Source organism: Leiobunum rupestre, chromosome 4, assembly GCF_980474605.1.
Source record: "Leiobunum rupestre chromosome 4, qqLeiRupe1.1.hap1, whole genome shotgun sequence".
NCBI lineage: Eukaryota > Metazoa > Arthropoda > Arachnida > Opiliones > Sclerosomatidae > Leiobunum > Leiobunum rupestre.
This window is the reverse complement of record NC_143387.1, coordinates 39,739,330-39,765,550: the sequence shown is the minus strand read 5'-3', so window position 1 is coordinate 39,765,550 and position 26,221 is coordinate 39,739,330. Positions and strand designations below refer to the sequence as shown.

General features: G+C 39.6%; 1 protein-coding gene across 5 annotated transcripts in view; it reads left to right on the top strand.

Moving 5' to 3' along the window:
- Window positions 1–25,612, top strand: part of LOC149947753 (proton channel OtopLc-like) — a 56,701-nt gene extending 31,089 nt beyond the window's left edge. Inside the window, exons 1-12 of one of the 5 annotated variants that reach the window (XM_090171339.1) lie at window positions 10,196–10,503; window positions 13,153–13,236; window positions 15,435–15,622; window positions 16,511–16,748; window positions 17,792–17,926; window positions 18,228–18,342; window positions 19,272–19,358; window positions 21,197–21,467; window positions 21,558–21,718; window positions 21,777–21,972; window positions 22,043–22,368; window positions 22,441–25,612. In XM_090171339.1, the coding sequence (XP_090027465.1) occupies window positions 10,394–10,503; window positions 13,153–13,236; window positions 15,435–15,622; window positions 16,511–16,748; window positions 17,792–17,926; window positions 18,228–18,342; window positions 19,272–19,358; window positions 21,197–21,467; window positions 21,558–21,718; window positions 21,777–21,972; window positions 22,043–22,368; window positions 22,441–23,124 (2,595 nt within the window). In that variant the 5' untranslated portion in view covers window positions 10,196–10,393 and the 3' untranslated portion in view covers window positions 23,125–25,612. Of the gene's footprint in view, window positions 1–1,441; window positions 1,895–10,195; window positions 10,504–13,152; window positions 13,237–15,434; window positions 15,623–16,510; window positions 16,749–17,791; window positions 17,927–18,227; window positions 18,343–19,271; window positions 19,359–21,196; window positions 21,468–21,557; window positions 21,719–21,776; window positions 21,973–22,042; window positions 22,369–22,440 lie in introns of those variants that run through there. The other 4 variants (XM_090171335.1, XM_090171334.1, XM_090171336.1 and 1 more) reach the window with 4 other exon arrangements.
- The last annotated feature ends 609 nt before the right edge of the window (window positions 25,613–26,221 follow it).

The following is a 26,221-nucleotide window of genomic DNA, read 5'->3' as shown; positions in this document are numbered from 1 at the left end:
CTCTAACAGAAAGCTCCTCCCCTGAAAGCTCAATCAAATTGTTCCGGTATTTTACGCTCTAATAGAAAGCTCCTCCCCTGAAAGATCAATCAAATCGTTCCGGTATTTTACGCTCTAATAGAAAGCTCCTCCCCTCAAAGATCAATCAAATCGTTCCGGTATTTCACGCTCTAATAGAAAGCTCCTCCCCTGAAAGCTCAATCAAATCGTTCCGGTATTTTACGCTCTAATAGAAAGCTCCTCCCCTCAAAGATCAATCAAATCGTTCCGGTATTTCACGCTCTAATAGAAAGCTCCTCCCCTCAAAGGTCAATCAAATCATTCCAGTATTTCACGCTCTAATAGAAAGCTCCTCCCCTGAAAGGTCAATCAGATCGTTCCGGTATTTCACGCTCTAATAGAAAGCTCCTCCCCTCAAAGATCAATCAAATCGTTCCGGTATTTCACGCTCTAATAGAAAGCTCCTCCCCTGAAAGCTCAATCAAATCGTTCCGGTATTTCACGTCCAAACTGAAAGCTCCTCCCCTTAAAGCTCAATCAAATCGTTCCGGTATTTAACGCTCTAATAGAAAGCTCCTCCCTTTAAAGCTCAATCAAATCGTTCCGGTATTGGGGTTATGGAAATATATTAAGGAGTTGTAGGGGATGAGTTGAGAAGTATGCCTTTTTTCCCCCATTTTCCTACGATGAGTTAAAAGAGCGCCATGGAGCTTCAAAGTGTGGCCTACACTTCCCTGGAAGTAGGCTGCAACAAGCGCATACCCAGCAGCAGGGAAATGCGATTTTAGGGGTACGATGAATTTGCGAATGCGTGGGAATTGAGATAAGTAATAAAAAACAAATGAGTAAATAAGAAATGTGCAATGAGTTTAATTAAACACAGAAGAACAAAGTTAACATATTCGGAACACACCTGAAGTATTTCAACGTGTACGCCATTCCCTCCTTTGTGTAAGAGTTGAAGGAAGAAACTTCGAACATTTATTGTAACTTGTACAAAATACACATTTTCCTACTTCTGTATCTTTGGTCCGTAGAAAACTTAATCGCTCGGACGAATGGTTATATCGTAAATTTAATTAAATTCGTAGTTTGTAATAATAAAAATGTATCTTTAAACGTGGCGCGGCGACCTTGTTTTCCATTTCTAACGCAAGTGGGGAGCTGCGGATTCGAGTCTGCAGACGAGGAGCGGTTTAACCAAAAAGGTGAAGGCCGAGTAATCGTGGAAGCAGATCGCTTCTATTATGTTGCCATCAAAACCGCAATTTCGCCCAAGACGCGGGAACGGGGGGGGGGGAGTGTAACTCTCGTCGTGTGTTCCACTTTAATTCCTCTTATCACTCTTCGCAACTCGAGAGAGAGAGATAGTTACGATGAATATATATTTTCCGTTGTAGTCGATCTCTGGCCAGGCTATTTCTAAGCTCGTCGACGTTAAACGAGTCAGTGGAAATCGTCGCTGTTTTTTTTTTATTATCCGAGCGCGGATTTTGGCGATTAATTTCTTTGTCGTCGGCTGTGGGCCGTTTCTAGCGAGTGTCGCCGCGGATTTCGATTATCGTCAATTGCCCGTCACGGCCGATCTTCGGCTAATTCGGATTTAAATGCTTTTCTGCGGGCCCAAGGAGGCGAACGGGCTCTGCTCCGCCAGGCTGCAACCGGAGTCCCGTTCCGGGCCGCGTCCGAACCACGACGACCACCCGTCCTCGCCGCTCAGCCGCGCCTCCTCCGTCAAAGCGTACGCCGCCAACGGCCGCCCCACCGCCACCGTCACCAGGGGACGAATCATTTTCGGCCGTTCGCTCAGTTCCAGCGGCATTGTGGACTTCAACGGCGACGAAAATGGTGGTCTTGCCTCTCTGAAGAAAGTCACTTTCAGTATCGGCGGAGGGTGAGTGACCCGTTCACGATATTCGTACGCGACGAGCGAAATTGGGACTGGCTACTATGACGTCACCCGCGCCTTTTCCTACAGATACAAAATAATAAACCCTATCCCAATAAATTCGAGAGTTTGGAGAATAGTGGTGACGTCACACCGGTAGCTTTTCTTTTAACAACCCCCATTTATCTCACTAGCTATCCACCAATGAACAACCCGTTTCCTATTTCAATTCGATTTTAATAACCCGTGAGTCTTTCGTAAATATTAACGGTATATCGTGAAACCTTTGTAAATAAGTAAGTACTTAATAATCAGCGGGGCTAACACCCTTGGCACCGCCTTAAGCCCAAATCAGCTAGCCACTTTTAATGCCATTAATTCAAGGTGACCGGGTTACAACGCGTAGCAGGGTGGTGGCAAACCCATCATGGGCACGCGAGCCAACAGCTCCCTACACTCACTATTATACCGTTCACCTCAACAAGTATTTATGGAAAGCGGAAACTGAAGAATTTGGGGGAGATCACTTGCGCACCTGATTACTGATTTTCAAAAAACGTTATGTGATTTGTACACCTGATTACGTTAGTGTCAACCCCCTCGAGCTATAAATCTTGTGAACGTATATAGAACTTATCTTCCGAATTGAGCTTATTTTAGCTTGAGGCCAAGGCTGGCCTGTATAAGTAAAATTAACGCGTACTCGGGATAAATAATTATATATTTCTTAATATTAACCATTACAAAAGCTCCCTTCTTTTCTACAGTAGTTATTTTGAAATTTGATGCCAAAAACGCGTTTTAACTCGTTTTTATTGCCATCAGCGTAGACTGGCACTATATACCAAAAATTATCAATTAAATATTATAAATAACATTAGCAGTATATGAAAATTAATATTTCCAAGAGATATATATAATTTACATCTGGAAGTAGTGGTTCTTGCAACAATGAGGTAACGGCGACACTACGCCGCAGAAAACGACGTTTTTTATTTTGGCTCGGATCAAGTAAATTTTACACGTCAGCACTGAGCAGTGATATTTTAATAAAGATCTAAATCTCAAATTTTAAAAATAAATACATTCAGAAACACAACTTTTATTTCTAATAGCTATTTTTACGTTCTGATGAATTATTTTTCCAAGATTTAAATGTTAATTTTAACTTTTAAAGCGATATTTTTTTAATTTTGAATAAGTCTTGGCTACGTTGGTAAGGGCTGACGGCATGGTTCTAGCTTGGATTAATAATAAGACTAGTAGTCCTATTATTAATCCAAGGTTCTACGTTTAAAAACGTTCACACACGGCCTGTGCCCATACAATGCATTTCGCGTGGTTGAGGACGTAGCCACTAGGAGGTGGCGGTTAAAAATGAATACCACTTAATAACGAGTGTGCTCTTAGCCCAAAAGGCTAAGGGGGACGTTATGATAGACTTATGATTTTTCTTATGGTATGTTTTGTCGATTACTGATGTATTTACTGATCTTAACACCCATATATTAAGGTGATAACACGTTTTCTTAGTTGATAGACTCTCCATCACATAAAAATTTGATATTTGGTAGAATAATTTGATAAAAATTTCTATTTGGTTCAAATTTTCAAACCACGCGGTATTTGGTCGAATTATTTGGTCATTTCAAAAATTCGATTCGACTCTTGGTATTGAAAAACCGAAGTAGGCCTTTATGATATTTGACAAATACCCAAAAAAAAAGTGCAATTATAAGTGCTTTATAATAAAAATGGACATATTTTCGCTAAGCCTTTGTCATAAAAACAACATTTTTTCCAAATAAAAGCGCTTGTTTTGAAAATTGTTCAATTTGTATTGGTTCGCGACTCGTTTTGATCAACAATGTTTTACGAAAATGTTGGCTTAGGCGAATCAATCATTTTAGCCACAGTCATTGCAATCCTTGATTTTAGGCCTGGCGCTATCGAATCACGATGAAATAACAATGGCGCAAAGCCTGAAAATGTCAAAACGCAACGTCGACACCGTGAAGTCAACGGAATTGAATGAGAACTCTATGGATTTCATAGCTGCAGCTGCGCTAATTTTGTCTATCACCTTATTAATTTATCGAATTTGAAAGTGAATTAGGCATGCTTCTTCGAGGTATTCATGTGACTCGTGAGAAAGATAAGCCTCGGCGGGGAGGGCACTTCGTTTCTCTCTCTTGAGAGTCATTAATCCTCGATGCTTTCTTTGTGTGGGCACGATGTAGTGTAGCCATACCGCGATAGTTTATCGGCTGAGATATTTCGCATTGTAGAAAGGTTAATTCGTTCTTAAAGGCTGAGAGAGATAACTTATATAAGCCTTGGCGCGCGCTCTCGATCCGCGCGCGTTAATCGACGTCGTATCGAACATTCTCGAGTGCCTCTTTATGCCTCCATAATAAACCTGCCAATAATTATTTGCCGACGAAAAACGTGAAAATTCCTCCGTCACGTGTCCGATTGACGCTAGTACGTGTTTGTACGTTTCCTTAACCGGAAATTAGAATCTAGCTTGAGGCACGTGTGCCGAGTATTATCAGTAAAGCGATACCAATCATACCACTTACCGCCATCTCTCGAAAGGTATCTTCATTATTTAATAATAATCAGCTAGGTTAATACCCTTGGCACCACCTTAGGCCCAAGTCATCTGGCGACTTTTAAGCACAGTAGGGTGGTGGCAAGCCCTTCACGCCACTACCTTAGCTTAGGCCCAAGTCATCTGGCGACTTTTAAGCACAGTAGGGTGGTGGCAAGCCCTTCACGCCACCACCTTAGCTTAGGCCCAAGTCATCTGGCGACTTTTAAGCACAGTAGGGTGGTGGCAAGCCCTTCACGCCACCACCTTAGCTTAGGCCCAAGTCATCTGGCGACTTTTAAGCACAGTAGGGTGGTGGCAAGCCCTTGACGCCACGCGAGCTAACAGCTCCCTACACTCACTATTACCATAAGTCTATAATATTGTTCCATAGGTTTGGGGAATATTTTACTGAGAGTTAGTAACGAGTGACGTCATCACAAGACTAAAATCTCCCCCTAGCGAGGTTCAGTCAAAGGCTACGTGTGACGCGTTAGCAAGCGGAGGCAAAACGGCGACGAAGCCCGTAATGCAGTCTGTCTTGTGAATAGCTCTCAGTAAAACTTTTGCATGTGAAGAATAGGAAGTGTTACACGTAGGTAACAATATTATACACTTATGCTATTACCGACGACAGTTCATAGAGCCACGGCCAACTTTAATCTCGCGCAATAGCGGCAAAACCAATCGTCGAAATTCCGTGAACAAGGATTTTCCCGCTACAAACTATCGGCGTTCAGCGCCACGTGGCGCTCGTTGCCTTCAATGCAAAAATTATTCTAAACATATTATTCCGCTAGGGGTGCTCAACTCCGAGAGATCTTTTGTTCGTGGGTTAACATAGAAACTTCAACGAATAGATTGGCCGCTATTGCGCGAGATCAAAGTTGGCCGTGATAGAGCTTTCTAAAATAAAAGCCATCTGGCGAAACGTAGCCGAAATATTCTACTTACAAGCAGCCATGACACTGAGGTGCTTTTACGAGTCAATAAAAAAATAATGAATCTTGGGATAGTCCAATGTTTTTGGCCAATGTTGCTCCGATTTAAATCAAATTTTTCAATCGACTCTGATGTCTTAAATATACAAAAGTAGTTTTTGTAGCAATTACTAAATTACAAGTAGTAAATAAATTTAAGGTTAATGTAAATTTTATTTTACATTACAGTTGTATGCAAATTTTAATCAATTTGTTGAGAAAAATACGCGTAAAAGGTTTAAAATCAATTAAATAAAAACAAGTCTGATTGAAATCAAATTAAAAAATGAACCACCTTGCTTGTTGAATCTTCATTAAATCTTGCTTAAAGACACTAATAGCGAAAGATTACATAGAAGCCAATCAATCGTCAAGGCATTCATTAAACGATCTGATCTTTGAAGTAACCAGGAAGTATACGTTTTCAATTTACTTAAAGACAGATATACTGTGAAACAGCTTAATTTATTCATAAAGTCGAACGTTATCTGGAAACATTTATCATAGGTAAAAACATGTGTTTCCATTGGTGTATAATATGTGCAAATTTGCCAAAAGAGTTCCATTACAGTCCCGACAAGTATTTGTAAAATGGCATAGATTCCCAAAACAACATTTTTTAATTGGATCGAGATTCCTTTTAGAAGTATTTCGATGGTAAATCAAAATAGAGAGAAATACAAATTTTGTCGGAAACTTCAGACTGCTTTGACCCCGATGGTAAATTTTTAGCTTAATTAACTATAAATTCATTAATTTCTACTTTAAATATTTTTAAGTCAAAGCTAATCCACACAATGGAGACGCAATTTAACATTGTCGATTAAAATAACGTAAATTGTTTTATGAAACTAAACACTCTAGCAGAGATACCGAATTAAATTGATTGGGGTACATGAAGTACCATTTCGTTCTCTTAATAAACTTATCTAAAACTAGAAGTATATATGTATCCCTATCCTGCTAATATAAATCACTTGCCACATGCGGGATCAAGTTCATTTTTCCAAATGTTTCGCAAGTTTTACATCGTTAATCAGATTAATATCGGTGGTAAATGTTAAGCCGCGATGTGGTGTATGCATCCGCGGTTTGGCTGGAAAGTCTCTGCCATTTTGAACCGCGTCCGTCCGGCGATGTTACGTTTCATATTTATTCCCCAAGTGGACGCTTCTTCTCGTAAGAGATATGTTACGTACGTATCGCAAAAAGCGTGCGAAGTTTCAAATTGATTTATCTCGAATTCAATGAAATCTGCGCCTTCAAAATTTTCCACTCGACAAAGTGTATTCAAATGAGGATAAGAAGGCCAGTAGCTCCTTACAATCGCGCAACTGCACTCGAAGAGTATCCCCGAAACGTTATGTGCAAACCATGACGGCGCCTAATATTATCTCAGATACGGACACAATGCCTTATGTGAATTTCTTGTTGCGAGGCCCTCTCGAAGAATTCTTCACGAAACTGGCGTTGCGAAATTATGTTTTATCTCTGGGATTCCTAAGAAATCATATTTGACTCGGCTTTCTTATCACCGCCTGCCCTCCCCCTCCCCTCTCCTCCCCCAGCCTCTATTGTTATCTTCGAAAATAAGAAATTTATCATTTATTTATATTTTTATGTTAGATAATTGTCTTTTGAAACGAACATAAGAACATAAAAGGATTATGTTCTCTTTTCACGCGGCGTCGGTTTCCAAGAGCGAATTAGAGAACGGATTAAAGAGATTTGTAAAGGCACATAATTTCGTTTGCCCAATCAGTAACGCGTTTAAAGGCTTAACTTTATTGGCTCGCATAAATGCATAAATTATTATTGGAGGGAGCTACGCTTATGTGAATTAGCCTTACGCGTATCTTATTGGGATGACTGAAATACGTGTTTATAGAGTCGCCGTAATTAATTTAGCACGAGGGATTATATGAAATAGGTTTATGTAACAATGTGTGCCACATTTGTTTATAGAATCCGGATAAAAACGCCATTAATATTGTTATTCTAATGACAATGTTATAAATGATTATGTAAGATTTTACATGTGTTTTAGCGCTCACCGGGAATTTCTCGTGTTACCAGAAGTACAATTTACGTGGGGAAGTATTCTTTCTGAGGCACCCGTTTTGAAAGTACCCCACTGTACTAGAATGGTGTTTCATTAAAATAAAATCGGTTTAATAGGGATTGGAATATTTCCCTCTGTGAAAAATCTGTTTAACATTAACAACTGTTGTTTATCGTAGAACGTTTGAGAGGAACGCTAGTGTGAACATCAACCAGACGAGTCGTCTTCGAGCCTTTAACAGATTCTGTTATTATATACCCTGGCACATTGAATTGTTTTTAATGAAGTGTTATTACACCAATTAACCCCGGCAGGTAACTTTATTATTTTTTGCAGTATCGTTTGAGACCATTTTTCATGGCGTCCTTCTCTCAATTTCTTTGTTCAAAACTAGCGTCCAAACCGACTTAAACTGGGTTACAAGCTCTAGCGTGACCGTGGCTTCATATTGCTTTTACATTTGGTGATTCTGAAAAAGATCGGTGGTCACATGATTTGGTTAGTTTCGGTCGTAAGGCTTAAAGTATTTGAGCACGCCCTTCTTTTGTCATTTTCAACACGAGCGAAATCCCGCGAGTCATCACAATCTACCAATATATCAAGAGCACGCGCCCAAAGAATTAACTCTTTTATACAAGTATTTGTCGATATTATATTTCAGAATCACCTACAGTGTTTAAATCGTATTTGCTATTTACGAAAGTAGAGACCCTCACATAAACATTATCAATTCGTGGAAAGAGAGTGACGCTCGAGGGCTGATGGGTTTTTAAAAATCTCACTTGGCTCTAGCGTGTCGATAACAATATCGCTATCAATCGATATTCGGGATCACGTATTACTCGATTATCTTAAATGATGACAAATATTTTGTCAAGCGGCTGATATACGTATTCTCCGCGACCGTATATAGCTTAATGGCCCGCCGTCGTCTACTCGTACACTTTGCACTCGAGATGCCAATACGGAGGTAGCCGCGTATCATCTCCAGAAACGCGTGCGCCAATAGTTGGCGACTCCTTTCAGAAGTTATCAATTGGAAAATAATTATTTTAAGTTGTGTTTTATCAATAGATATCTAAGGTCATTTTTCCGAGTTTATTTTAATGGTCTTGACGTCACGGTAACGCGGCGGCCAGCCAAGAGAGCTTCAGTCGCTCCCTGGACGTTTGAACGGGAACCGCGGAATGCTTGGACAATACACTAGATGCGGAGTAAGCTTGGCCTAGACATTCTCGTTTGGCGTTCGAGCCCGCAGCCCTCCGCCGAGAGAAGATTGCGCGCTGCTTTCATTGGTGGGCTCTCATTATTATTCTCGGAAACATCCTTGGAACTCGATCAACTACGTGTACGCGACGTAATCACGTACATTTCGATGAAGCAGCTTTTTCGCGCGTGAACCAGTACTGGTACACTCAACTTCATCTTTCAAAATCATTTCAATCTTCTTCAATGGCGCTTAAATAAATTATTATTTTATAAATACGTAAAACTATACATTTTGAACTTTGAACGTTGGTTTCAGTTTAAATCGAGCTACGTAGTCACGTGAGAAGTTCATTAATAGCGTTTTCCATTTGATTGCTCAAGATTCGCTCCGAATCTGTCTCTGAAGTCCTAGATCTCGCCCCGAACTACTAGAGTAAAACCGCAAATGGAACATCCCATTAGCATATTCCCGCGCTTTGTTGTTTTTAGTCTGCTAGTAATTGGAATTTTCGCGTCTTGGTCTACCATTTTGCCCAAAAATCTAAAAGGAACACGCAAAAATTTGCTCCGATCTCGATCTCGATCCGTTGATCTGTTAAAATCGGCAGATCGGTTTTGGGCGATCTCGGAGCACCCGAGAACGGGAAATGGAACACGCGAAACTTGATCGGAGAAGATCCGAGCACGCAAATGGAACATATAATGTTGATCAGAGCGATCTAGAGCGCTCGAGAGCAGTCGAAAGGAAAACGCTAGTGTTGGATTTTGGTTTGCTAAGCAGATGATTTGACATTTTAAAACAAAAAGCGTTTGTTTAGCGGACGAAAATCCAGCAGTTAAGTGAACTTGTCTCGCCGGGCACTTGGCTTATAAGGTTGGATTTCGCGAAATTAAATTGCCACCGATATAATGTTTTTCCTGAAGATCGATGTGGGTCAATAAATTAATTGATTTAAATTTGTTAATTTCGCTACAGTGCAACGATGTTAATTAACACATTCGACGGAAATTTAGCTATGATAAGTACGGTGTCAGTCAGTAATCCAATGGAAACAATATTTTACTAGCGTAATTACGTCACATTTTCGGTCGACTGTGACATAAGCTTAAAGGCTGGTTTGAACCTGGTCGGGAAAATCGTTGACGCAAAAAAATGTATAAGGCCTAAGGGCTGACTTTCACTAGGGCCAAAAACTCCACGACGGCGGAGGCGACGCAAAAAATCCTTAGGCCTAATAAATATTTTTGCGCTGACGCTCGGCGTCTAGCCGTTTCTGTCTTAAAACGTGATGCGGTGCTCAAAGCGCGTTAGTCTACTCGATCGTCTTTGGCACACAACTGTTATTTTAGGCAACTATTAAATTATTCAATTCTGTAATACTACGAGCAACTAGATGGCGGTGAAGGCGGTCGGAGTCAATTAGCTTTTAGCGCTTTTCGGAGGGATTTTAGCGGGACGGAACTCCGTCTCCGGCAGCCGTCCTCCCGCCATCCGCGCCAGTGTCTGACCGGAACGAGGATAAGACGTAACTGACAGAAAGGTTTCGAAAGGCCTCCTTTCCCGCGCACACACCAATGGCGCTTATCATCTCGCGGTGTGAGGGGGGAACGAATTAGAGATTGCACATTCTCCGGTAGCCTAATAATTTTGCGTTACGCGTATGAATAATTTAAAAGGAAAGTTTTGCTTTTGGCGTCCGGCAGCGCGCGAGCGAGTTATTCGCGACACCATGTCGGCCAGTCCTCTGTTCAGACTTGTCCACCTCAAAAGGTACGGATTCTTTTTGACCAATACCTTTCGCCCAAGTACGCGGCTTTGCTATACGCTAGCGCTTCTCATTTTATTTTATTTTTTGCCAAAGCTATCGAGTTCCTTTTAAGAGAGTGGCTTTCGCTCGAGTAAAAGTGAAACAGTGTGTTGGATATAGTATCAAGTTACGAATCCCCGGCACTTTTTATATTCAGTTTTTGGTTAAATAATCTTTGTTATACACTTTAAATGCAATTGCGTTGCCGTGAATTTAAGATTTTACTGAAAGCTGTTTTACTAATGACAACTGTAATTCTAGTGCGAGACAAATTTTATTTAAAAACTTAATAAATCAGGCTCGAAAATAAAGTTAATTTCTTTATTATCGGGCACTAGAAATACCGATGTAATATTTATTTCAATCAATATATTTGTTAGAACTTTTAAAGTACTGTTTTCGGGTGATTTTCATTTTTTAAACGCTTGCTGTAAATCAAAGACAAAGTATTGAATCGTGAAATTGCCGTAGATTTGCTTTATACTTGTACTCTCGTAACTCGGCGACGGAGTGCAGATACGCTATTACTAGAGATTAAACTCTGAGGAAGAACTTCTAGATGATGTCCAATTTATCCACATTTAGTTTTCAAGGTGAATGTCTTTCAAATAGCCTTACTTTGGTCGCGTCCTAAAACGTCTTCAATTGTACCGGCTGCGATCAAATAATTTTTTCCAAACTATTATTTCAACTTCCCGCCTTTTTATTGTAGCATTTAGGATCTCTTTCATGACGTTTCATATAAACAGAAATACCATAGATAGCGCGATAAATGAACTTAGACAAACGGTAATGATACGGCTTTATCAATCGTAGTTAATATTAAGTCAAAACATTGTACACTTTGTAGGCGCTCAGTTCATCACCCCTTTCAATGACGCCTTGATAAATATTTTTCTCATCTTTAAAAAAAAAATCATTTTTCTCGGTGAAGCAATGCGGAATTTCATTCAAACAAAATCGAAAAAAAAACGAATAAAAACGTTTTGGATTGAGAAATGTCTTGACCTTCGTAAAATCATCGATAACGAGTTATCTATTCAAAGAATAAATGTCAACCAAGCAAACAAAAAGTCGGAACATTGAACGACTTTTGAACTGTCTGAGAAACCGTATTCGTATGGTTCACTTATAGATAATCGATAAATAAGTTTTTAGATAATAATTATCTTACAGCGGCTCAAAAAACTTAAGAATTTGAAAGAAAATGTAAAATTAGAAATTGAGATTATAACCATGACCTTACGAAAACGAGTTATCAGTTACGTTACGACAAACGTAGATCTGCTGACGCAATTCGTTTCTTTTTGCGTGTTTGTAAACTCGAAAATAATTTTTGCATTATTTAGAAGAGAGGTCGATAACTGTTATTATCAAAAACACATTTTGACTATCGGTATTTTTAACTATACTACTTAGCTTAGAACCATTTTAAAAGATAATTAACGTGATCATTTAGTTTAATTTAAAAAAAACGCAAATTGATTGAAAAATTATCAAATAAATTACCTCAAACGTTTACAAGATTGGATACCATAATTACTAATAAATCGTTATTTTCAGCAATAGCCACGGTCTTAAATTATTCTGGTTCAAAGAAATAATCGTTTTACTCTTGGGCGAATTAAAATCAATTTGACGTACCCCAACTGCGAAAATTCCCCCAAATTAAAATATTCGTAAAAACAAAATTTTTAAATTTAAACAACAGCGTATATACGCTATATTTATTGTCCATCCTGTAAATAATTACCATAATAACGAGAATGTGGAAATAATGTTTTATCATCATCGTCGAATGGAACGAGTCTAATGTTGGATGTTAGCCAGAGACCAATCCGCTTCCATAATTGACCGTGATGAGGCCAACCTTTGCGACAAGCCGTTAAATACTCGGCCGAGTAACCCTTTCCGCAGTAACCACGATTAAAACTCGCGCTATCTTAGCCTTGAAATGCCTTAAATGTCTTATAATTAGATAATGCGCGACTTCGCGGTTCATTACGTCTACAGCGCCTTACTGACGGTTATTTCGTTCAAATGCACCGGTAAATTCTTTGTGTTTGGCCGACTCCCCGACTAGAAAAACCACGACAGATTATATTTGCTCGTCCAGAATGCGAGAAATGACGACGAAGATTTGATCGTTATCGCCTCATTTACAACGTCCTTTATTTAGATTATCACTTTGAAACAATCCTTGAGCATTCGTTAAAATTCACAGCCAGGAAAATTGAAAATTATTTTATTATTGACGCTGACCTTTTTTTTTTCAGATTTAACTTGAATTTTTTAATTTTTATTTATACAACAATTAGCGGAAGTAAATTACACCCAAAAACGAGTTCGTATAAGCGTCTTTTTTAATAAGATCAAATAATTAATAAATAAATTAAGGGCTACTTCAAAGATTTTAACCATTTCGAAGTAATTTTTTCATTACATCATTAAGGCTTTCTTCTTATATACGTGATTCGCTTTAAGCATCGTAAAGTCCTTTGTCCTTCCGTATGAAAGTGACGTGTATGCCTGCCGTTTTGCTAACATATATTGAAAGCTTGTAAATTTGGCTTGTCTTAATTACAATTACGTCCTGTATTAATTATATCCAGACAAAGACATTTCTCCGAAAGTGGCGATGGTCCTGCGGCCTTCGAAGGATCCGATAATAATTACTGTCTTCGACGTACTCCAAGGTAACCTCTATTTGCCGTTTCGTGGATATACCCGTATACAATTACTCACCCATCGTATTGGACCGTCAAGTTACCGACACGAAATTGTCTTTTTTTTTTGCCAATAATTTCAAAATTATTCCAAAAAAAATATTTTTAACGTATAAACGGGCTACCGCGTTACGTAAAACAGAAATTAATCATATTTATCATATTTTAAAGTTCAAAATGATTATAAAAAATTGCTGTTGAGAAATTTCGTGATTCTTCTTGATTTTGCTCGGCCAAATATAATGGACGCGGGCTTTGGCTCATTCCGAGCACTTAATGTATTCCGATCTCCAAATTACACCACGCGCTATTTAAGATAGCTATCACCAGAAGTGTTTTAAATGTCTCTTTCCAGAGAAGTATTGATATCCCTATACTGATCATGGCTATTCGCGGACAGTGGCGTATTTTTAAAAATACATTTGGAAAGAAACAAATTGGAGTTCATTCGTTCTTATAGTGATTTTCACAAATTATTTCGTGACAAAAATATCGTCTATAAATAAGTAAATATCGGCTAATATTTGAAGCGCTGATGCGGTCGGTGTATGTGTCCGCGTTGAAAACTACCCTGAGCGTTTCATTTTTACGGTCTAGATGGGTATACTTCTCTCATAAGCTATATATTATGTACTTCTGCTATCAGGAATAATATTCAAATGAAATGGAAACCGATGTTTTTTATTGGGTCGTTTTTCTTATTTGAAAATGGATTTGAAAACACACGTGGTAGAAATTGGGTAACGTGATTTCTCTTACGTTACTAGTTCGAAACCGAACGCTCATTTCTTGGTAAATTACTTCCCTCATTTCACATTTCTTGGGAAATAAGTATTAGTTTTATTTTGACATTTTAATTTCGTTCGTAATAAAGAACGCGATAAAGGGTGATATTTGGAAAAATATGATACGTGAACGAAATTGGTCCTACTAGCCCTATTAGAGATCAAAATGTGTCTCGTACAATTACTTATCACGATTTTGACTATATTTCGCTTCGGGGTCGATAGTGTTGGACAAATTGCAATAAATAATTTTTTCTTAAAAACGTGTTCGATGAGATGTTATTTCCCCCAAAACACCTCCCCCAAACTACCCAATTCCCAAATATTGAAATGAAACCGATTCAGCTCCATAAATTAAGAAGTTCCACAAAATTATCCGATACGCGGTCCCCATTCGAGTAGATTAGTTTGTTGGTATCAGCCATGGACGACTCAACGGATAATCTCTCGAATAGCTCTGACGACGCTCTAGACAGCATTAGATTTATGTAAGACGCCCATTCATTTATCAGCGGCTCATATCTTTTATAGCCCGAATTTACGACGTAATTACTCCATTATAAGACGGTGTATGGTATTCTCAAGAACGCCGAGTTACTATAAATTCCCCAGGAGCTGTCGCTTTCCAAAATGGTTTTTCCTGCAGGGCGGGGGCCCTCTCAATTCAATTCTAAGGGTGGAAGTTTTGCTCGAAAAACATATTTGGACGTAGAATCTCATATTGTTCGAATCCTTTAAATAAATTACACTTGTCATGTCTTTACTAACATGGCTAAAACATCAAAATTGGAAGCTTAAATTAAATGGAATTAACGTTGTTTAAACTCTTTCAAACTTACGAAATTAAATATCTTTTTTTTTACAAGGAATTATAGTAAATCAAGGTATAGCAACCTCCCGCGAAACTCAAAGTAGCCCCGTGAACCAAGAAACCATGGTTTAAATTTCAACCCCGAAAAAAATTCCCTAATTATTTATTCTTTAATAGGTGGTTTCTTTTCGCTTGTTCCGAGATTTCGGAGTAGGGTAAAAAGAGTAAGGCTATGACGTCATTTTACTCCGTTTATGCGGTGGTGAATAGTTTGAGCCAGAGTAAAAACGTTTTTCCAAAATGGCTGCCTGTGGCCTTTTTAGTGGATAAATTCTGGCTAGCAGACGACGAAATCCGATTTACTCTTTTTACACCTCCTTTTCAGAAAGAGTAAAAAGAATATCCCTAATACTCCGGAACCAGCGAATATTTTATGGGCCGGAGTAATCATCCCCGGAACAGGCGAATAAAATGTTTTCGGGTAAAAAGAGTACACTTTTAGTCCGAGAACAGGCGAAAAGAAACCACCGAATATTACGTTTTGTACGAAGTCTAACGCGCGTATTTCGCAGTTGGGCTGGACTTGAACCTCCGGACACGCCACCGGACTCCCCAGACGGCCCGACGTCTCCGGAAACCCAACTGCTGACGAGCAGTTCGTCGTCCAAGCCGACCATCATTCCTCGCGGAGACTCCTTCTCCGTGCCCACCGATTCCCTGGACCAAGCCAGTAGTCAAGCTGTCTCGCCCACCAACCCAGGTACGCAGCTTGACCTTAACGCGAACACTCTTTCAGAATGTATTTACTATCGGTGTAAAACGAAAATGACACTTGGAATGTCGGAGGCTCTAATGACACAGTGTCGCGAATTAAATGCATTAGCTGGCCATCGTCGCTAAAAATCTACCTCAGTGTATTAAAATGAACGTCGTTCGCTCGAAAAATAAAATTAGCGGAAAATGTATTTAAGAAACTCGGATTTCTCAGTTCTCGAAGAATTTCAAATACTTTTCGTGAAACTGATTTAGCTTCTCGTAAAATCACGTATTTAGATGCTTAAAAAAGAACCAAATGGGGTAAGTGAACTTCTATTCGAGTCGAGGCTTAGTGTCGAAATAGTACTAACAAGGAGATATGACAACCGAAAATGTTTTTGGCCACTTAAAAAAAATCTAAATTTAAAAAAGCATGGGATTTTCTCAGATTCACCTACGATTTTTTTTTAAATTTGAAAATCACGAAATGGATAATTTGGACCACATTTAGGTAAATTTCATCAAGTTTGGGTAAATTGGAAATTTTTGAGGTGAAATTATAAGAATTTTTTGGTAAAATAAGGAAAAAATCTTATTTTTGTTTTAAGTGGTGAAAAACATTTTCGGTTGCCATGGCAAATAGAATGAGTAGTGCAACGTCTCCTTTTGGGAAATTTCTTATCTCATATAGGTCTACCTTTCGCCCGACTTTGAACAAAATCGGCAATAAACACCTCGGGTACTCTCCTTGTAAGTCTAACGTAAATGTAAAATGTCAAATGGAAACCCCGGCCGTTTCAGAGAATCGTCGAGGCCGCCATAGTCTTTCATAGACATTCCAAGTCTATTCAATCCTGTTAATGCGAATTCAAATATCTTCGTTTCTTGTCAGAATTGGACAACGGCACTGACATTGTCGGTGCCAGAGGCAGCGAGGATTCTGGTCTCGGGACAAATAGTCACCAGCTGAATCACAGCCCTCAGCGGAAGAGGCCGCCGCAATTAGCGTTAGATCTTTGCGTCCAGCGAATGCCACCATCGCGGTCCAGCTCGTTCCACGGCTCCTGCGCTAGTCTGGCCTGCACCACTGGCGTCCAGGAAAACAGCTTCTTTAATCAACAATTGGAAAAGTAAGCGATCCCTCTCCTTTTCACACTAATTGACAGATACCCCCATTAATCAGTAAAGTAACTTAATTAGAAGCGACTTTTTTACGCTTAGTTTAATCTAGGAGCAAGAAACGCATGGAGAACGCGGCTAGCCTTTAAACACGATAACGCGGTGTTGTGTACAAATTTCATTGGATGAACCAGGAATCCATACCTCTACTTGGAACGCTTATCCCGCCGTATCGCGTATGGTAAGATCACTCTGACGGCTTTGGCCCCGCCTACGAGAGAAAAAATCCCCTTTGCGCGCGCTCCCCTCTCACGTTGTTGTTGGTTAAGTTAATATAGTGACGTCAATAAAACCGTCAGTCACATCGAGACGAAAATCTGACGCGATTCCAAGTAGAGCTATGGATTCCTGACGAACTTTTACGGAAAGGGGGAAGACAATTTCCGAATTTTCCCCTTCCGACATCAGCAGCAGGCGCTAAAGCGTCTAACCAATGAAAAATGTACGCAAAATAATGCACGACTTTTGACGGGTTGCGTTCTCCTTGTGTGGGGTGCTGTGTTTGTTGCTCCTAGGTTTAATCAAGAGTCTATTATTATTTCAAGTTAGGGAGAATGAATTAGTTGAGACGATTTCAAGCCGACGCTCTGCTAGTATGCCCCTCCCCTCAAGAATCAATCAAATTGCCTCGGTAACTGATTGGTTCCCTAAAAACGACGTCTTCCGACGCGGTTGAAACACAAACGGGTGACTTTTTCCTTCCTCTCTCTAGTGACGGGAGAAAACGAGACCATGGTGGTCGCGGATCGTCTCTACGTAGTAATTCTCCCGACAGTATAATTAAATACATTCTTGGTTAGTGAAAAATAAGGAAAACGAAGCAAAATCTATATCGAAATGCACGAGTCCAACAGAAAGATGAATATCAGGACTCGGCGCAGAGACGTTGGTTTACAGAAGTGGTCGGAGTGATGCAAACGCGTCTCCGCGCCGGGGTCTTGGAAGCGAATCTGATTGACATTGCGAGTTACATTTCCAATTTTTGAATCGAAAGAACTTTAGCCAAACGCCTTCTCCGTGAGAACAGTATGCCCGAAGGTAGCTTATACGCAGGAAATGGAGACAGTCGAGCGTCTAGCATGTTGAGTCTCAACCCGGTCCGCAGTTTCGGAGACAGAGCCGTTCAGTGGTAAGAGCAAATGGTGTTGGTCTGTCAGCCGCCATTATATCATTCACTGTCATAAGTGTACTACATACGCACATTCGTCCAATTTATTTCATCGTTCTTTCGCTTCAGTTCTTTCAGTTTCACGTTTTTTCGCTCCTTTTTTGGTTCATTTTGAGTTTTTCGCTTCTTCACGTTTCGTTTTATAGTCTCGTGCCATATTTGATTTTATTTTAAAAATGGTGCTGGTTAAATTTCAGTTTTTATTTAGCAAAAGAGGTTTTATCGAGGGCATAAATGTGAAATAATGCGATTTCTCTTCCAGCGACGCTTTGGTTGTGATGTTGAGCGCGGTGTACGCCAAACTTCTGGTGGTGATGGGCATTTGCTTCCCAGTTGCGGAAGTCATCTCTCACAGAATACCCATTTCCTACTACGAGGTTGGTATTTCTCTCGTTCGTCATATAGTTGAATAACCATCCTATATTTGGGTAATAATAACTAAGCTATTGTGCGTAAAACTACAAATTAAAATTGCATTTAAAAACAACTAAAATTATAATTTAATTGTTTTTAAATATATTGCGAAATATATACCGTTGTTTTTAAGATATAAATTTGTGGGTAATAATGATTTTGAAACCTTTGTTTGGTAATTAATTAGCAGGCAATATTAAGAGCCTTCTGTGTCACTAAAGTGTAATAGAAACTGATATAAACCTTAAACCGTCGTTCTTAGCATTAGTTTTCTCTGGTAATTAACTAAGTCCTCAACTCGGTTAATTACCAAGCTATAGGGTTTTTTCCCCATGAGTTAAATTTCTAATTCGTCCGTATCACTTTTAATTTGGATTTAAATATAAGAATTAATTCTTCTGTCAGTTAAAAATTGTAATTTCTATACGCCCTCGATTTTCAGTGTCTTAGACCAAATTGGTAATTAGTGAATTGTTAGACAGAAGGTTCTCCGTTTCCTGTCTAAACGGCGATAGACTATTAGTCAACAGAAAGGTAATGTATTCTATCGTTGTCCGTGTCTCTCAAGTTACTCCCCCGCAAAAAAAATCACTGATTGGGTTACTGTTCTCCATTTTCAATTTTTTAAAGTGATTACTCGCTTTTGTAATTGCGCTATTATCGTGGTTCTTTAAGAACCCAGATCGTCTTGGCCAAGGTGTTTTAACCTACATATACCTCCAATTTGCTACTTGGGTAATCCCATACGAAGTGTTGGAGTCTTTTAGAGCCATTATTAATTTAACGTAATCCTTTTTATTGAGCCTAAACGAAATTGTCGGTGTTATTTCAATACCCGCTTAGATGAAAGCACTTGTGTTAATACATTTTGGGTATTCTATGATATCTCCAGCCAAATGGAACGGAATTTTCGAGCTCAGACCACCAAGATGACAGCGGCTCCTGGCACGGAAACGGACAAGGATTTCAAACCGTCCAGGTAGGAAGGTCGCCACTAAGTGATTGGTGGTGAACGTCGAATTATTCGTCAAATTGCTGGTGGAAGAGCTTTTGCCGCTTGGGTTTAAACACTATGGCTTCCCGTTTAGAGACAGAGATATTTTGGTGGTGGCCACTTCCAATCTTTCGGGATAGTTCATTTCGTACACATTTTGACGGGTCACTAAATTTAGTGGCTGTTAACGTCTCGCGAGAGCGTCTCCTCGCGTCTAGTTGGGAAATAGTAGAGAGAAAATGCCGGTTTGAAACAATTATGGTCATTAGTGACTCCGATTATGATCTCAATTTAGTCCCTGAAGAAATAAGAAAGAGGAGAACGCATCTGTTGTTCGATTAACAAGAAATCTGAGGTCATAAAACATCTATTTGAGATGTAGCGTATAGGAGTCAGATTTAAGGTTATGACCAACCTTTTCTAATATTTATAATAGGATCTTTTTCTGGAAAGGTCAGCGCACTCCCGACGTTTTGCGAAATTCGTTCGTCATTTTCAGGTCGGGAAAAATCTCACTGTGGTGTTTTGCGCCAACTTTACTGGTATCCCGAACTACTCATTATATAAAACAAAAGATATGGTACCAATATAATTATCTTTCATCTTAATTATTTCAAATAATATTATATTATTTAAACGCAAAATATGTAGTATAATAAAATGTTAAGATTCAGCAGATTCGTAGTGAAAATACAGCCTTGATTCAGCCCATTTTAATTTTCGCATTGGAAATCATCGCATCTCCAATAGAGTTCGTTATAATCAGCTAGGCTAATACCCTTGGCACCACCTTAGGCCCAAGTCATCTAGCGACTTTTAATGCCTTAAACAGGTGGCCGGGTTACAATGCGTAGGATGGTCGTTACAAGATTTTCATGCCACGCGAGCCCACCGCTCCCTACACTTACTATTACCGTTAACCTCGACAAGTTTTTGAGTACTAGGAGCAGATTACATTTGTGTCGAACGGGTTGAGATTCGTTATACGGCAGAGATAGGCCCCTGCTCTGACCTCGAAATGAAAAGATCCTGTTTATATTGATAATATGACATTCTTTGAAGTTGAGGCTTACTTTTCACGAAAGTGAATTTGCCCAAGTAGCACTCTTTGTTTCGGGTCTCTGTATTCGCGTCTTCCGCGTGAAAAAGGTTGACAGAGGGAGTTAGGTATATTCAAAGTTCGCGCATTCTTGGCCAAGACGTTTTAAGTCTGTTTTCAATGTGTTACACGTGATATAAGTATACTTTTAATTGCCATGAAATATGAATGGCTCCCACCTATTCTGTTATTATTTATTCATGAAATTAAACCACATACCCCTGACAATATACTGATGGTTTTTTCTTGATATATTTCGTCTTCGAATTTTATTCGTTTTAGATTTAAGGGTCAAATTGTAGAGTCAGAGTGACAGAAAAGATACTTTTGTGGTTAACAACGCGTGGATTTAATCCTCCGTCCTTGGACTTATTAATGTTCTTCTTGCACGCAACATGGTAGCTCGATTACGACAATATTTGCGCGCTTAAGGGTTTTTATGGTTTTAATTGAAATCTCCCCATAGCAACAAATAAGGTTCCTACGACTTACGGGGAAAAAACTAAATGTGGTCATTCGTCAAGATGGCGCCACGCACGCTTGGGAATCCTCTTTAGTACCTTTTCTGAAGCGGGTGGTTTTGGGGGCCGAATAACTCTCTGCGCTTTACAAATAACAGCACCGCTTTGCCGCTTCGATGTCGTCCATGTTTCGCACCGCATCAGTCACTGATCCGCCCTCATGTCGTGTTCGATTTATTATAATAGAATTTGTTCGCTTGCAGGCGTTTTACCTCTATCTGTACTTGGGTAGCATCGTGTTCCTGTTCTACGTGTATATCTTTCTGTTGCGGAACGAAAAGAAACACTTGAAGGCCAACGGAGACCCGTCGAAGCCCGGAATCGTCCACAAATTCCTAAAGAGGGTCAATTCGGTGACCCTTCAACGCTCCAACAGCAACGCTAGCGGAGTCTTCGACCAGAATGGGATGATCAAGAAGAAAATCGACGATGTCGCCCACTGCGGGAGTTTCTACTTGCGACTCGGAGCCGTCGGTACGAACGGAGCCCCACCTGTTTTTCTTTTAATTTATTAATTTTAAAGATCAGATCTTTCGAAAAGATTTATTCGAGTATTTTTTTTAGCTTTTGGAATCGGAAGCATGATTTACTCTGGTCTGGAATTCGGGCAGTTCTTCGAAGTGGAAGTTAACTCTAAATGTTACAACATATTGTATAGCATCACACCGACTGCTCATATGATTTTTACGTTTATTCAACTTTACTTCATCTTCCTAAATTCGAGAGTAGGTGTCACTAAGTCTGTTTCTGTAGTTTAAGACTAAACATTTTTTTAATTAATAGAGATCAATTAACAAGTACAAAACTGTAGCCCGATTTGGTTTAATGCACATGATAGCCACGAACCTTTGCGTCTGGTTAAGAGTGCTGGTCCAAGAAACCAAACATCAAATTGTCATGCTCAACTTAAACGAAACGAATAAGCAGCCTTCGCACTCGTCGTATCCGATTAACCATTCGACGTTCGAAACTACCGCCGGTGAGACTTCGTCAACGATTTCTTATCGCGTAAAATGAAGGAGATTAACGTATTTTCTCGTTTATCTCAGCTACCGTAGCGGCGGAAGTAGCTTCGACAAGCGCTACCACCGTAGAACCTCACTTAAATTTCACGGAATCTCACCATAGAGTTCGTCGATCTATGGATCAAAACATTTACACGTCGCACGAATGCAGGCGTTCCAACATTATGGGCCAACTCGTTCAAGACGCCAGCCAGTTTTTGTTCCCTTGCACCATCGAGTACAGTCTGATATGCGCCGCCATTCTGTACATCATGTGGAAGAACACCGGAAAATCTCGAGGCTACGTTTCTACTTCCGACCGAGCCAGCGTCCATTCCGCCATTTCAACCAGGCATCGCCATTACTATCAAGTATTACGTCGTTTTATTCGATCACAAACGGGATCACTCGTCGATAACCCGGTTCGTCTTGTTCCCCTCTAGGTGGATTGCGCGCGAGCCAATAAGGGCCTCTTCACCGGCATTTTGGTTTTGGTCTTGTCCATCATTTGCTTGATAATTTTCTTCGTGCTGATCAACAACCCGCAATACAAGAACATCGCCGTCCTGGAGGCCCACATCGCCGAACTGGCTCTGTACTGCGTCACCACCCTGGCCGTGGTGATAGCCCTGTTCCAAGTCCGGGAATTGAAGTTCTACCCTGGACGAAATATCGAGTTAGATAACATCTTGCTAGTCGTAGCTCAAACTGGACTGTACCTTTTCACCATGTTCAGTATCATTGGGGGTCACTTCACGATGGACCAGAACACGATCCTCGTCTTGCTGACGGCGCTGGCGTGCCTCATTCAGGGAACTATGCAAACCATCTTCATCTTGGACGCCTCTCGGCGATACGCGAGGAGCAGCGACCAAATTCGACGAAAACCCGGCCGAGAAATGGTCACTTTTCTCCTGGTTTGTAACTTCGCCATGTGGGCCATCAACACCCTCGAAACCAGGAGAGCAGACTCCAACCCGGTCCAAATGCACTTCTACGGCTTTTGGGCCTGGACCATCATCACCCACGTCACGACCCCGCTCACCATATTCTTCCGATTTCACTCTACAGTTTGTCTCTGTGATATCTGGAAACGTACGTACAAAGTTCGCGCCGAATACGTCTAACGTCTATCGGCGGAGAAAAAAACACAAATTTTTGTACAACAATATTTCAAACTATATATACATACAATACTTTCGTATTTTGTACTCGCGTCTTCGATATGTGTTTTTTTATAACAATCTTTTTTAAAAATATACACGTATCAGTGCGGTACAGTAAATCCGTAGCGACCCGCCACCGAGTGACGTGTGTCGAAACTCGGTGTTCTCGTTTGCCGTATTTTCACGTAGATTTGACATTTGGCCGCGCATTCTCATTCGTGATTGATTTGTCGTATTGGCTATAGTTACAGTTTTGTACGTTTTGATATTTAGAATATTTAAAATGGAAATAGAAGAGTTTAATATTTGGGTGGACGTACGTAGCTGGTGTCGACATTTGGTGTATTTAAAAAATCTTTGAATTCGTTGGAAACTAAATTTATGGCTTTTTCAATAACACGAATGTTCGTTTTAGGCGGAATCTCGATTATTTTGTAGACATTTATTCGCTACTTATTTTAACAAAGCGTAATTGACTCCACTTAACAACGAAAATAATGTATGGCACTGTCTTCCAAATTATTGTAGGTTCTGTATTGTTACTGTAACTATCGACACGTCACTATGAGAACGGCTACCTGTACATCTACTTTTTCTGTTCCAACGCTTGCCAGGTAACCCCTCCCCGGAACTGAACCTGTATGGCCGAGTTCAGGTCGGAGTCCCTACACGTCTGGCACACTTCGTATTAGGTATCGCGCGATATTACAGCTGTAACGATCAAAATATACCCTATAAGAAATTGAGACATTAAATGTGCCATAAATGTAAAAGCCCATTGCAGGAAGTAGGCATATATCACTATCGCGTTATTTCAACCGCCAAATTCGAACGAAGTGTTCCCAAAGTTTCCTGGTTGATTTTCTGTGACCTTAAATATAGAAGGACGACTTTCAGTTCGTTTTTATGGTATTAAGTGAGGTCTTTGAAAAATTGGGGGATGGGTGTGACAAAGTAGGGCGTCTAATTTACGAAATTAAAAATACGCTATGTTTTATCCCATTTGAAAGAAGGAAATAGAGGACGTTATATTTGGGAAATGAAACGACGCCTTCGCTGTTTTCTCTCATTTGAGGGAAGGAAATATTGGGCGTTCCATATTAAAGCCTTCCATTTGGGAAATGAAACTACAGCTTCTCCGTTTTCTCTCATTTGGGGGAAGGAAATATAGGGCGTTCCATTTAAGAAACGAAATTACGCCTACGCTGTTTTCTCTCATTTGAGGGAAGGAAATATAGGGCGTTCCAAATGAAAGCGTTTAATTTATGAAATGAAACCACGCCTTCGCCGTTTTCCCTCATTGGGGGGAAGAAATTGTAAGGCGCACCGAAGTAGGCTCTAATTTATCAGAGATGAACTTGAACGTTTCCCAACTATTCGACATGTATAAGAAACTTTAAAAGAAACAAAATTCGTTAATTATCTATATGTGATCTTTGTCAGTCAGTTCGTAAATTCTTCATAAAAATGTGCCATAATCCCATTATCCCGGATGCTTTGAAGATTGCGAGTAAGGATGGGTTGATAAGGGAAGTCGACTTTCATTTATACTCGCTATTATACAATGGTCTAGATAAGTTAAATGTAATTGAGGGTCACGCCGTTATTTTGCTATAGACAGTCGAATAGAGATGGCTGGCAAAATATAATTTGGTATTTACAATTCGCTTAGGCGGCGTTTTAATTATAATTCTAACACGGACTAATGTATGGTCTCCATAAATGCCAGTACAAAGAAAAGCTATTTTACAAAGCCCTCCATACTTCTAATATTTAATAAAAATTTAATAATTTTATTTTTACATTAACGAGAGATTTTATCGGTAAAAACCCACGCTTTTTTAAGATTACTTTATGTGTGTAACTGTGTGGACACGAGGTTCTACGTGTTCGCTCCGGATATGCCTCGTGACCCATAGATTATCCAGTCTTCACCGGTCGTAATATACTCTTAGAGTATAACAATAAACGTTATTATAGTTGAAACCCGATACAAGCCTATAGCCCGTTTGAAGTTTACCTTCTCTCTTAATAATGAGAAGTGACGGAATTGATTTCAAGCAGGCCGCTGATCGGCCGAAAATTGTCAGTGCCTCGACAAAGCTTAAAATAAAACGAGTATGTCGGCGCCCACTGTAAATGAAACGCAACCACTCTATAGTCACTTCTTGTATAGTTTCTAGAATTCTAATTCCATCTAATCGAATGCCTTCGTAAGTCTAGCGAGTGTTACGATAACTCGCGTTTGCTTTTGAAACACTAAGGTATTTATTGACATTTTTGCATTTTTGGTAAGGAAACTTTTAAATGGTTTTTAAATAAATATTCATATACAATTTTGTACTCCCAAATAAAATATTAGCCGTCTATTGGTTAATGTTGAAAATATTTGTAAGAAACATTTTATAGCGTTTTATAAGATTGTATACAAGCTGGAACAAAATAAACAGTTTTGTGGTTCGAATGTAAATTTGTGAGCCGCAATTTCTAACGAATGTTATTACCAACTAGCAACGGGCGGGAATGCTCGTGACACTTTCGTTGTGGGATTAACTGAGGGTAAATACTTTTGTAAAAGGTCGATAGTGCTTCTCTTCAAGTGGGGCTTGCTACCATCGGACCAAACAGGGAATTTGGAAATAGTTCATTTAAAACCTAATTTTGTCCATGCTGCAATATAATTTATAAAAGAGAAAGAACATGGATATAATGAAACCGAGGATGCAGATTTCCGATAACAAATGTCCTAAAGCGGCACACTTTACCCGTTGAACTTTCATTGAAGCTTTTGTTAATGTAGGTAAAAAGGGTACCTCTATCGGGAAAAGTGTGCGTAACAGCGACTGCGCATCTGCAAAGGTGTAACAAAACCCGTTTTTAAGCATGGCTGCTTTTTGTGATAATTCCGCAATTTTTTCCAAGCGAGTAAAGCGATATTTAATCAAAATTTAAATTAATATATAGGATAAACAGGAGTTCATCAACTGCCGTCAGTGACGCGATATGTCATGAGCTAAATCTGTCGTAATTCCTACGAATCATAATAGAAATAAAAATC